Source organism: Jaculus jaculus, chromosome X (assembly GCF_020740685.1).
Source record: "Jaculus jaculus isolate mJacJac1 chromosome X, mJacJac1.mat.Y.cur, whole genome shotgun sequence".
Taxonomy (NCBI): domain Eukaryota; kingdom Metazoa; phylum Chordata; class Mammalia; order Rodentia; family Dipodidae; genus Jaculus; species Jaculus jaculus.
Window position 1 is genome coordinate 50,419,689 of NC_059125.1, and position 12,812 is coordinate 50,432,500.

The following is a 12,812-nucleotide window of genomic DNA, read 5'->3' on the forward strand; positions in this document are numbered from 1 at the left end:
ATTTATTTGAGAATGTGAAATAAATACGCAGAGAGAGGGAGAATAAGCAAGAATGGGCGTTCCAGGTCCTCTAGCCACTACAAATGAACTCCAGGGGAATGTGACACCTTGTGCATCTGGCTTTACGTGGCTACTGGGGAATGAAACCTAGGTCATTAGGCTTTGCAGACAAGCACCTTAACCACTAAGTCATCTCTCCAGTCCCAAGAAATTTATTTATTTTATTTATTTTTTTTTGTCTTTTGAGGTAGGGTGTTACTCTAGCTCAGGCTGGAATTTACCATGTAGTCTCAGTGTGGTCTCAAACTCACAGCAATCTTCCTACCTCTGCCTCCCAAGTGCTGGAATTAAAGGCATGTGCCACCATGTCCAGCTATACATTTATTTTTTAAATTTTAGTTTATTATTATTTAATTGAGAGAGATAGAGAGAGAATGGGCATAATAGGACCTCTAGCCACTGCAAACACTGTTGTATTCAACAACTTGTACATCTGGCTTAGGCAGGTCCTGGGGATCGAACCTGGGTCCTTTGACTTTGCTAAGCAATCTCTCCAGCTCTAGAAATTTATTTTAAAATAATTCTTTGGCATAACAATCACTTATTAAATAAATCAAATTTGTATACAGATGAGAGTGGTATGCATCTTTACTTTTGTGTAATTAAATTTTGGCTGAATATTCGAAATTATAGGACTTAGACTATATCTTTACTGTTGTTCAGAGTTAATTGATATTTTGATTTTATAGTTGTCAATGCAGAGAACACTACTTCCCAGTATGTTTAAAGTCATTTCAGAAATTGTTAGATACTGGGTGAGATGGTGCATGACTTTAATCCCAGCACTAAGAGAAAAGGCAGGAGGATTATTGTGAGATTGAGGCCAACCTTGATTACAGAGTAAGTTCCAGACAAGACCCTACTTCAAAAAAAGGTGGGGTGGGAGGACTGGAGAAAAGGCTCACTGGTTAAAGGCACTTGCTTGCAAAGACTGATAGCTCGGATTCAGTCCCTAGTACTTACATAAAGCCAGATGTACAGCGTAGTGCATGTGTCTGGAGTTTGTTTGCAGCAACAGAAGGCCCTGGTGTACTCATTCTCTCATTAAAAATTTTTTTAAAAATTGGAAATTCTATCATATTCCCAAATCAAAATTCATTTTTAAAGATATGTTTTTATTTACTTATAGACAAAGGGGAGGGGGGAGATAGTGAGAATGGGCACACCAGGGCCTCTAGCCACTGCAAATGAACTTCAGACATGTGCTACCATGTGCATCTTGCTTATGTGGGATCTGGAGAAATGAACCTGGGTCCCTAGGCTTCCCAGGCAAGTGCCTGAATCTCTAAGCCATCTCTCCAGCCCCAAAGTTCATTTTAAAAATATTTTTATTTATTTGCAAGCAGAGATAGAGAGACAGAGAATGGGTGTGCCAGGGCCACAGCCACTGCAAACGAACTCCAGATGCATGTAGATCTTTAATCCCAGCATTTAGGAGGCAGAGGTAGGAGAACCACCTTGAGTTCAAGGCCACCGTGACACTACATAGTGAATTCCAGGTCAGCCTGGTCTAGAGTGAGACCCTTACCTTGACAAAAAGACAAAAAAAAAAAAAAAAAAAACCTTTTGAATAGTGTGCCCTGTACTTTGTCCAATAAATAAATACTAGTGGTCTTAGCTGGGCATGGTGGTGCACGCCTTTCATCCCAGCACTGGGGAGGCAGAGGGAGGAGGATTGTCATGAGTTGGAGGCCACCCTGAGACTACATAGTGAATTCCAGGTCAGCCTGAGCTAGAATGAAGCTCTACCTCAAAAAAAAAAAAAAAAAAAAAAAAAGTGGTCTTGTTAAGGTTACATTTATTTTTATTTTTATTTTTATTTTAATGGTAGGTCTCATTCTAACCCAGGAATTCACTATGTAGTCTCTAGCTGGCCTCAGACTCACAGTGATTCACCTACCTCTGCTTCTCCAGTGCTTGATGAAAGACATGCACTACTATGCCTAGCTAAGTTTACATAGAGAAATAGTTTATTCTTTAGCAATCATGTTACATTCACTGTGATCTATTTTTGTTATTATTTTCGAGGTAGGGTCTCACTCTAGCCCAGGCTGACCTTGCACTCGCTTTGTAGAGCCAGGTTAACCTCGAACTCACAGCACACCTCCTAACTTTCTGCCTCCTGAGTACTGTGATTAAAGGTGTGCACCATCTCACCCAGCTCTTTGATCTATTTTTGTGTGCTCTTTTCCAGGTAGGGTCTCACTCTATCCCAGGCTGACCTGGTACTCACTCTGTAGACCCAGACTGGCTTCGAACTCATAGTGATCTTCCTACCTCTGCCTCTCAAGTGATGTGACTAAAGGTGTGTGTCACCATCCATGCTTGGTCATTTACTTTTTAAAAAATATTTTATTTATTTGAGAAAGGGAAAGAGGCAGAGCGAGAAAGAGAGAGAGAGAAAGAGGGAGGGAGGGAATGAATGGGTGCACCAGGGCTTCCAGCCACTGCAAACAAACTCCAGATACATGCCCCACCTTGTGCATCTGGCTACGTGGGTCCTGGGGAATTGAACCGAAGTCCTTTAGCTTTGCAGGCAAGCGCCTTAACCGCTAAGCACTCTTTCCAGTCCTCGGTCATTTACTCTTAACTAAACCCCTTTAATGCTAAAGTCATATTTCTGTTTTTTTTTTTTTTTTTTTTTTTGGCTTTTCGAGGTAGGGTTTCACAGTAGCCCAGGCTGACCTGGGACTCATTATGTAGTCTCAGGGTGGCCTCGAACTCATGGCGATCCTCCTACCTCTGCCTCCCAAGTGCAGGGATTAAAGGCATGCGCCACCACGCCCGGCCATGTTTCTGAATTTTAGCAAATGACGGAGTCACCCCTGTTCTTGTAACCCCAATACGTTATCCCTGTTTATACAAAAAGTGCTAAGAGGGGCCTGGAGAGATGGCTCAGTGGTTTTTGCACATGCCTGGGAAGCTCAAGGATCGATTCTCCAGGTCCCACATAAGCCAGATGCACATGGTGGTGCGTGCATCTGGAGTTGGCTTGCAGTGGCTGGAAGCCCTGGCGCATCCGTTCTCTCTCTCTCTAATAAATAAAAATCTTTTTTAGAAAGTGCTAAGAGGGAATGGGTAGAACTTAAGGGGTGGAGCCTCAGTCCTACTGCCTGAAACTACTGTCCCTTAGTGCGCCTGCGAAGCTCCCACGCCCATGGAGCGGTTCCTATCGATTCGCTCAGTGCTCCGCAGCTGTTTCTGGTAACAGGCGGCCATCTTGCCTTGAGCTTGAGAGAAGAGAGAAGGAACGCGAGACACTGGTCTCAGGGCCGCCCCGGGGGCCTCAAGAGCCGGAGGTGGCCCTTGGTCCTGGGCTATGCTCTAGGACCAGAAAAGGGAAGGCGGAGGGTGGTGGAGGGGTGCAGATGCATGGAGAATATAAAACGAGGCCTGCTAGGCGGGGGAGGGGCGTTGCTATGGCAACCGGAGAGGGCGGGATCAGCTCTGAATTGCTTCTGTGAGTCAGCCTGGCCGGCGTTGCCCAGGAAGGGCAGGGCTGAGGTGATGATCATTCTAAGGGCCCAGTGGGATCTTGCCACCTCCCCTGCACGGAGAGACTCTGTGTCTATGGCGACTGTCACCTGGTGGATGGGACGAGACTAGATCTCTTCGCTTGGAACGCTGACATTCCAAGGCCTTGCCCTGCAGGCTCCCGCGGGGAGACACGCCAAAGGAGGAGACCAGGGAATGGCCGCGGTGTGGCAGCAAGTCTTAGCAGTGGACGCGAGGTGAGGCGTGGGGTCGGAGCCCATGGGAGCGGAACTTACTGTTGTGCATGAGCAATGGCGATAAATGAGGCTGGGCGGAGGAGAACTTGTCTTGTGCGGCTGCGTGGGCATGCTGGAGGTGAGCATGCGCAGTAGCATGGTGTGGGGGCACGCCTGTCAAGTGGGCCGGCTGTAGAGGGTTCTAAAGAGCCTGCTGGGAAAATGCGGTTACATATGGGCTTGCTGAAAGAGACTGTCCTTGGGAGTGGGTACTGGAGCTCAGGCTGGTGTTTTCCTAGCCCCTCATTGCCTTCTCCCCTTCCAACTTTTCTTGATAACACTATCCCAATATGATCCCATTGCCACTCTGCGCTAACCTTCACCATTGCCCCACCCTAGATCCTATCCTCCATTGTTATGCCATGCCAATCTGACTTCTGTCACCATGCTAGACAGATATGTTACAGTTGGCACTGACTCAGTCACTCCATACCGACCCCATCAGAGCTAAAGACTGATTCTTTTGTCCCCATTCTGATGTTGTCATCATAGCCATTATTATTGCAGAATCACCCCATCATAGTACCAGGAAGAATCCTCCCTTACCACTATTGATCATCACTCTTACCACTCTGACCCCAACCACTGCCACACACCTCATTGCTCTGCCCCGTGCCCAAGCTGATTGATTCCCTCTATCCTGTGCCTGCTGCCTGCCCTGTCTCCTGGACCCCAACAGGTACAACGCCTACCGCACACCAACGTTTCCACAGTTTCGGACCCAGTATATCCGCCGGCGCAGCCAGCTGCTGCGGGAGAATGCCAAGGCTGGACACCCCCCAGCACTGCGTAGGCAATACCTGAGGCTACGGGGCCAGCTATTGGGCCAGCGATACGGACCACTCTCTGAGCCAGGCAGTGCTCGTGCCTATAGCAACAGCATTATCCGCAGCAGCCGCACTACCCTTGACAGAATGGAGGTGAGCTCCTGGCTGCACCCCCTACTGTGCATCTAGACTGCCTCCATAGTCATCACAACCTTTTATCAAGCACCTGTGATGTACAAAGCACTGTTCTGGGGTCAGTAGAGGACAACAAAATATGTCTACTAAGTCAATAAACAGACAACATGATAAACAGTCAGCAAATAAGTTAAACATATAGCAAGCCAGATTAATCAGTAGCAGATGAGCTAGTGGGTTGTGGGTCCTATCATCAAACATTTATCCAAACAGCTATATTATGATACATGATATAGTAAAAAATGCCAAGATAGAGCCGGCATGGTGGCGCACAACTTTAGCCTTAGCACTTGCGAGGCAGAGGTAGGAGGATTGATGTGAGTTATAGGCCAGCCTGAGACTACATAGTGAATTCCAGGTCAGCCTGGGCTAGAGTGAAACCCTACCTTGGAACAACAACAACAAAAAAAAGCCAAGATAGAAACAAAGTGGTCTTAGGTGACAAAAGGACTAATGTTTGCCATAGAGATGTAGTTTAGTGCTAGAGCACTTGCCTAGCTTTCCATCTCTAGCACAGCAAAATCATTAAAAAAGAGACTAGTGTGAGTGACAGAAGGAAAAGAAAAAGGCCACTCTGAAGAGGTGACCACTGAGACTTGAATGAAATGCGGGACTGATTTGAGTAGTTTTCTGAGGAAAGACTACGCATGCTTTTTGCAGATAACATATACTAGGGATGTGCTGAGCATGGCAAAGACAGAAGTAGGGATGCTAATGAGAAAGCCATTGGCAGCAGTGCAGGCAAGCAGTGATGGTGGTGGCAAGTGCCAGTTATGGTAAGAAGGGATCAGGTTCTGGTATATTTTTGAAGGTTACAGACTTTGATGCTTCTTAGGGGCTTTTTTTTTTTCCCTTCTGTTTGAGGCAGGCAAGGTCTCACTGTGAAGCCCTGGCTGGTCTTGATCTCATTTTCCTTCCGCTTCAGTTTCTCAATTGGTGAGATTACAGGTTTGCACCAACCCTGACTGTGTGTGTTTGCAGGACTTTGAGGATGATCCTCGAGCCCTGGGGGCACGAGGGCACCGCCGTTCTGTTAGCCGAGGCTCCTACCAGCTGCAAGCACAGATGAACCGTGCAGTCTATGAGGACAGGTATATATACCATAGGTAGCCAAGGGGTGGAGGCTCATGAGGAGGAGAGGGACACTGGGACATGGCGGTCTGAACACCCACACCTACCTCCTGTCATCCCCTGCTTCCTGTTGGGGCTCAGGCCTCCCGGCAGTGTTGTGCCTACATCGGTGGCAGAGGCAAGTCGGGCCATGGCTGGGGACACGTCGCTGAGTGAGAACTATGCCTTTGCGGGCATGTACCATGTTTTTGACCAGCATGTGGACGAGGCAGGTGAGCTGGTGGGTGGTGGGTCCCATCACCAAACATTTGTTTTAAACAACTCCCCACGTATCGTTTTGCAGAATGCAAGGCCTCTGGCACTTTGCCTCAGAAGGAGGAATTACCATCTATAGAACCTTTACCAAACTCACAAGCCTTCTGCAAAGTCTCAGTTTATAGGCTCTTCAGATGCTGTAAGGGCCTTTGCAGCAGGTTACATGAGTCATGGAAGAGTTGAAAGCCGTAGCTGATGATAACTCCCTTGCTTAGGGGAGGATGGGCTGTACTATGCCAAATGTTTTGCAAACTGCTGAGATCTTAGTGATTGTAAAGTACATACTAAAACACTAGGAGCTTTTTTTTTTTTTTTTTTTTTTTTTTTGCATTGCAGAAGATTTAAAATTAACAAAGGACCTGCTGAGATTTAGAGACCATTTTGACAGAGGGCCTTATGAGGTTACAACTGCCTTTGTCAGCCTAGGAAAGCCCTTTGTTGAGGCCAGCATTCCTTGTGTTCAGGAGTGTGCTGACTCCTACAAATGGCTCCTTGGTATTTGCAGTCCCAAGGGTGCGCTTCGCCAATGATGACCGTCACCGCCTGGCCTGCTGCTCACTGGATGGCAGCATCTCCTTGTGCCAGTTGGTGCCTGCCCCACCCACCGTGCTCCGTGTGCTGCGGGGTCACACCCGTGGTGTCTCTGACTTCGCCTGGTCCCTCTCCAATGACATCCTTGTGTCCACCTCCCTCGATGCCACCATGCGTATCTGGGCCTCCGAGGACGGCCGCTGCATCCGGGAAATCCCTGACCCTGATGGCGCTGAACTACTGTGCTGCACCTTCCAGCCTGTGAACAACAACCTCACTGTGGTCAGGCTCCAGGGCACCCGCTCACCAAAGGCGGCCATGCCGGGTCTGGAGGGCTGTCTCGGGGCACCAGAGTATAAAGTCTTAAGACCGGCTAGGCCCACCCATTACATCAGTCTTACTGTGGCCAGACAGCAGGAAGTAGAGTTCTCGGTCTAGGATGGCATAGCTGTGGTAGACTTTGGGAACCCAGACCACAATGGGGCCATAGCTATGGGATCCCTCTGGTTCTATTGGCTAAAGTCTTACATCTGCTGGGGCTTCCCCTGGGCAGCAGGATGCCAAGGCTGAAAGCTCATGTATCTATCATTGGTAGCCCCACTGTGCTCAGACTGGTCAGAGGCCAGAAGAAGAACCTGAAAAGTCTGGTGTGGTCTGAGGGCAGGGAGTTGAACTACAGGGAACAGGCCAAGAGTGAGCAGTGCTTGGGCTTCTTATTTCAGTGGCAGTCGCCCCATAGTTTTTGGGAAGGGACAGTCAGTGCATATAGGAAAGCTGTAAGGTTGTTGTTATAGGGCCAGGAGAGTTGTGTGGTTTTTAGACTGGCCAAGGGGACCCCTTTAGTCCCATGAGCAGCTGTCGTACTTGGGGAATATTGCAAGAAAGGCTAGTATCTAGGGAACAGGAAATATATGGCTGGGTTACCTCCTGGTGTACTTGCCACATCTCTACTGTGGTCAAACTCAAGGAGGGACTGGTTGGGCAAGGATGATGGTGTATGTGTTCCACCCACAGGTAGGGAATGCCAAGCACAATGTGCATGTCATGAACATCTCCACAGGCAAGAAAGTGAAGGGTGGCTCTAGCAAGCTGACAGGCCGCGTCCTTGCTCTGTCCTTTGATGCCCCTGGCCGGCTACTCTGGGCAGGTGATGACCGCGGCAGTGTCTTCTCCTTTCTCTTCGACATGGCCACAGGTATTTTATTTTATTTGTTTATTTATTGATCTATTTATTTATTTAGTTTGGTTTCTCTTTGAGCTAAGGTTTCACTCAAGCCCAGGCAGGCCTGGAATTCAGTGTGTAGTCTCAGGGTGGCCTTGAACTCACAGCGGTCCTCCTACTGCTGCCTCCCAAGTGCTGGGATTAAAGGTGTGTGCCACCACACCCAGATCATTGTCTCCTTTCTTGTCCTCCCAAGACTCAGCCCATTTCCTTACCTTTGCCTTCACTGTTACAGGGAAACTGACCAAAGCCAAGCGGTTGGTGGTGCATGAGGGCAGCCCTGTGACCAGCATCTCTGCCCGCTCCTGGGTTAGCCGTGAGGCCCGAGACCCCTCGCTGCTCATCAATGCTTGTCTCAACAAGCTGCTGCTCTATAGGTGGGTCCCTCCTGGGTCAGGGCCACTTGGGCAGGGAGGGCCTGCCTCCTCCATCAGAATGGAACAGGATCCCAAATCTTCCATCAGATTAATTTCACCAAGGTTAGAAGTCTGGCCTCATAATATGATAGGTCTGGGGTATATCTCAGTGGTACAATGCTTGCCTAACAGGTACAGTGCCCTGGGTTTCATCTTTAGCACTACAAGAAAATAATAGCAAGAACACAGTATGACAATACATGGCTCACAGTGTGCGTAGTGCACAGTGTATGATAGTGACATTAGCAACATAAATAGTGATTGCAGGAATGCACACCTGCACGGTAATTGCTCTGGCCAGGTCCTGTTCAAAGCACTTTCTGTTTATCACCTCATTTAATCCTTAAACTAGCGTGTGAAGTAGACATTGTTACTATCAGACAAAATCGGGTATGTTCAGGGAGGTATAGCCATAGATGATACTGTTACTATATCTCCACTTTACAGTTAAGCAAACTGAAATATAAAATAGATCAAGGACTAAAGATGTAGCTCCGTGGTAGATCACTTGCCTAGTATGATATATATGAAGCCCTGAGTTCCACCCCCAACACTGCAATTAAAAAAAAAAAAAAAACAGCTCTCCTTCCCTTAGAGCAGAGGCTTATTTCTCTTCCTATTTATTGATTCACTCATTCATTCATTCTATTATTTAGTGCTGAGAATTGAACCAGGGTCTTGGGCATGCTAATCACACACCATCAGTAAGCTATTCTCGTAGTCCTTATTTTTTTCTTCTAGTTTTTGAGGAGAATTCACTCTCCCCACTTCTCTTTGTTATGTTGCCCAAACGTAGCTCTAGCAAAAAGTTAGGCCTGAAACTGGGCATGGTGATACATAACTGTAATGCCAGCACTCCAAGGGCTGAGGCAGGAGGATCATTTGAATCCATAAATTCAGAGGCAGCCTGAGCAACAGAGTGATAGTCTGTCTCAAAAAATTTAAAAATTGAATTTCATGAGCCTTGGAAATAACTCTGGTACAAGTGTGAGAACATAGACTGGCCCACCACCAGTCACCTCCAGAGGCTGAGGTTGCACCTTGACCATCTCTCTTGTGTTCTCAGGGTGGTGGACAATGAAGGGACCCTACAGCTGAAGAGAAGCTTTCCCATTGAACAGAGTTCACACCCTGTGCGTAGCATCTTCTGCCCCCTCATGTCGTTCCGCCAGGGGGCCTGTGTAGGTGAGTTCCGGAGGGGCAGGGGGCCTGGAGAGCTGGGGAGGGGCAGAGAACGGGGCTTTTGCCATCCTGGTTCAAACATTACAACACCTCGATACCATGATGGATGCCCTGGGTCTTGTGATCTCTTGTGCCCATACAGCTTCATGCCAGGACTCACAGCTCTCATGATTTTAAATGCAAAACCCCAAACACCTTGGGAATTCCATAGTCTGAAACACAGCCCCACACATCTCTGAGACCTCACATACTACCTATAGGACCAAAAGAGGCAGATGGCCTCCTGTCTAGGGATGGTCTTCCTCAGACCATCCCAAGTCCTGTGGGGTCTTCATTCCTCAGATTTCTCAAGGACATCACACCCAGGGAACCCCAGTAGTCTCCTGATGGCCTCTCTCTTTCATCCGAACAGTGACAGGCAGTGAGGATATGTGCGTGCACTTCTTTGATGTGGAGCGGGCGGCCAAGGCTGCTGTCAACAAGCTGCAGGGCCATAGCGCACCTGTGCTTGATGTCAGCTTCAACTGCGACGAGAGTCTGCTGGCCTCCAGTGACGCCAGTGGCATGGTCATCGTCTGGAGAAGGGAGCAAAAGTAGGGTCTTGCCAGTCCTGCATTACCCACTGTCCCTTCTTCCCTCCTCCATCCTAGGCTCGTGCTGTAAATAAAGTTTTTGTGGTTGTGTTAAGGGCCCACTCCCAGGAGGAGGCACCAGGGGAGCTCTGGGGCCTACAATGCAATGAGGGTCTCTTATTCATGCGGTAATGTGTTCATCCATTCACCAAGCACTTACTGAATATCTGCTGTACCACAGTGTTTGACCCAGTCATGCACTCAACAGACAGTATTGAGCACCAGCTGCGTGCCAGAAGCTGTTCTATGACCTCAACTGAGAAATCCCTGCTTTTGTGGACTTGCATCCTAGTGGAAGCAAGCACACATTAGACAAAGGTGCACCTGTCCTGACTCAGAATCCACCTGAAAATTTTGCAACTTGACAACTTTTTGACTTTCTGACGGTGCAGAAGCATACCCTCTACCAGTCTTGTGTTTCCACTTCTCGTAAGGTATTCAATAAATACACTAGCTAGTGAACACTTTGTTATAAAATAGACTTCTGTTAGATAAGTTTGCCTACCTGTAGGCTTAATGTTAGTGTTCTCAGCATATTTAAAGTAGGCTAAGCTAAGGTGTTTGGTAGGGCATATAAAGTACATTTTCAACTTAGGATAGTTTCAACTTAAAATGAGTTTATTGGGACATGACTATGGCATACATCAAGGAGCATCTGTGTGTCATAGGGTTAGCGAAAGATGAGTGGTGTGAAGAAAAGCAAAAGGAGAAAAGCAAATAGAGTTCCAGGAGTGGACAGGGGTTGGCTCTTGGTAATGTCATTGGAAAAGTATTTTAGACAAGGTGACACTTTAAAGAATCGTAGTGAAATGAGGGAAGTCAGTGTGTGGGTAGAAGAACATACTCGACACAGAAAAAAAGCAAGTGCAAAGGCACTGAGACTGGGATGGCCAGAGAACCATTGCCTATGCCAGAGTGTGGCTGGACTGAGTATGACAGGTGAGGTTGGGCCTGTGGTGAGGATGTTGGCTTTCTTTTGTTTCCCCTGAGGGAGCAAAGGGTGTGGTCTGGCAGCAGTGGAGGAATTGAGTGGGGAATGCTGGGTTCTGCCCAAGGTTTTCCTCATACTAGCCTGCAAAACCCTAACAGGAAAGCACCTGATTGGGTCACACACTTGTCTGTGTTGGGTTTTCCACAAGCAGGCAGCAAAGGTGTTGAGCCCTTGGAGTGCCAAGCTAACATGGGGACAGCCATGGACCCTGAGGCTGAGCTAGGGATTCTGCTATGGGGTAGAGGCAATGAGAAGACTTTAAGACCACCCTTGTCTCCTCCCATATCCACCAGGGTCCAAATATCAGCCATGAAGCAACAGCTCAGAGAACAAACAGTAATGGTCACTACTGGAAGAGAGCCCAAGTGAGGACAGGTCTCTTGGATACTGGCAAGGGGATAAATCTACAAATCCTTGTCCGTGGTCAGAAGTCCTAGGAAATTTCAAAGTTACCAGAAATGTCAGGGGCTGTTGCTACTACCATTTTACTCCAGTTCCTTATGCTGTCACATATGTATCAATTTGAACTGTGGCTAACATCTTGGGACCTCAGGTCAAACCAGAGTCACAAGAAATTCCAACCTGGTAGCCCAATGTAGTTGAAATGTGGAACTAACACCAGCAGTCTCTGAGCGAAGAAATGAAATTTCTGTTTATTCATTCTGTTGTGTAATAGTGTGGTCACCTGTAGCCTCAAGCATTTCTGGCCAGTACTTCCATCAGACAGACCTTAGATAAAGAATGATGATATTAGGATATCAGTGAGCTGGACTGGTCATGTGGGAAAGATTGTATATGTGTACTAGCATTCCTAATCCAGCTGCAGGTCCCACAATTTCCAAAGAGGACTCAGAAAAGTCAGCATCTGATTGTATTCATGGTTGTAATAGTACAGCCAAAAGATCCAGGAAAGGGTTTGCAGTTCTAGGTAAGGGACAATCTTTAGGGAGATCTTGAGATAACAGTTCAGACCTGCATGTTGACTCTTCTGCACAGTATACAACACCAATAGAGACCCAGTTTCAACCAAGGTTTAGATGGCAAGGTAATTACGAGGAACCTCTGTTTTCTCTAACTTTCTTCTCATACTCTCCATGTTCTTTATTGAGATTGGATTCCAGATGATTTATCATGAATATTGTTTTGCATGATTTTTCAAGGGTTTCCTCCATGTGAACTTTTTGAAGTGATAGAGTTGATATTCTACTTTAAATTCACCTAGATAATACTTTTCTTTACTCAACCCAAGAAAAAATACTGAACAAATAAGAAAGAATAAAAAATAATGTTATTGGTCAAGCTTGGGCCTCTGAGAACTTGTCCATCATCACTGTGCCTCTGGTTTGACATCAGATCTGGTAACTATTCATTCCCTCAATGTCATTCTCATATCCTCTCAAATCCAGGTCTGTGTTATCTGGACCATACCCTTTGTCTAACTCTGAACTTGTGTGTTAACTGCTCCACCCTCAAGGGCTCTGGTTCTGAGCCTGAAGCTGAGTCTTTGTTAAGTATTCCCACACCAGTCTACAACCAGTCAAATCTCAAACCCAAACTTCTGCATAATATTACACTACCAATTGTCTCCTGGTCTCAGTTGAATGTGGGCTGCTGTTAATTATTCTGCCCTTAAAATCTTCAGTCCTACCATTGAACTGGG

At 47.1% G+C, this 12,812-nt stretch overlaps 1 protein-coding gene across 3 annotated transcripts; it reads left to right on the forward strand.

The window, feature by feature from the left end:
• The first annotated feature begins 3,245 nt into the window (after positions 1–3,245).
• On the forward strand, positions 3,246–12,451 carry Wdr13 (WD repeat domain 13). Of its 3 annotated transcripts, none has more exons than XM_045140353.1 (10): positions 3,246–3,264; positions 3,712–3,791; positions 4,510–4,750; positions 5,774–5,883; positions 6,005–6,135; positions 6,684–6,991; positions 7,724–7,904; positions 8,167–8,308; positions 9,414–9,532; positions 9,942–12,451. In XM_045140353.1, exons 2-10 carry the CDS (start codon positions 3,751–3,753, stop codon positions 10,124–10,126), a joined length of 1,458 nt encoding a protein of 485 aa, XP_044996288.1. In that variant the 5' UTR covers positions 3,246–3,264; positions 3,712–3,750; the 3' UTR covers positions 10,127–12,451. The 3 variants fall into 3 exon arrangements, with proteins under 3 accessions (XP_044996288.1, XP_044996287.1, XP_044996286.1); XM_045140352.1 differs by lacking the exon at positions 3,246–3,264 and adding an exon at positions 3,276–3,359; XM_045140351.1 differs by lacking the exon at positions 3,246–3,264 and adding an exon at positions 3,501–3,564.
• Positions 12,452–12,812: the final 361 nt, after the last annotated feature.

Coding starts and splice junctions, on each gene's coding strand:
- Wdr13 (XM_045140353.1), top strand. CDS start 3,751: ATGGCCGCGGTGTGGCAGCAAGTCTTAGCAGTGGACGCGAG. Junction 3,792..4,509: donor GTCTTAGCAGTGGACGCGAG/GTGAGGCGTGGG, acceptor GGACCCCAACAG/GTACAACGCCTACCGCACAC. Junction 6,136..6,683: donor CCAGCATGTGGACGAGGCAG/GTGAGCTGGTGG, acceptor TGGTATTTGCAG/TCCCAAGGGTGCGCTTCGCC.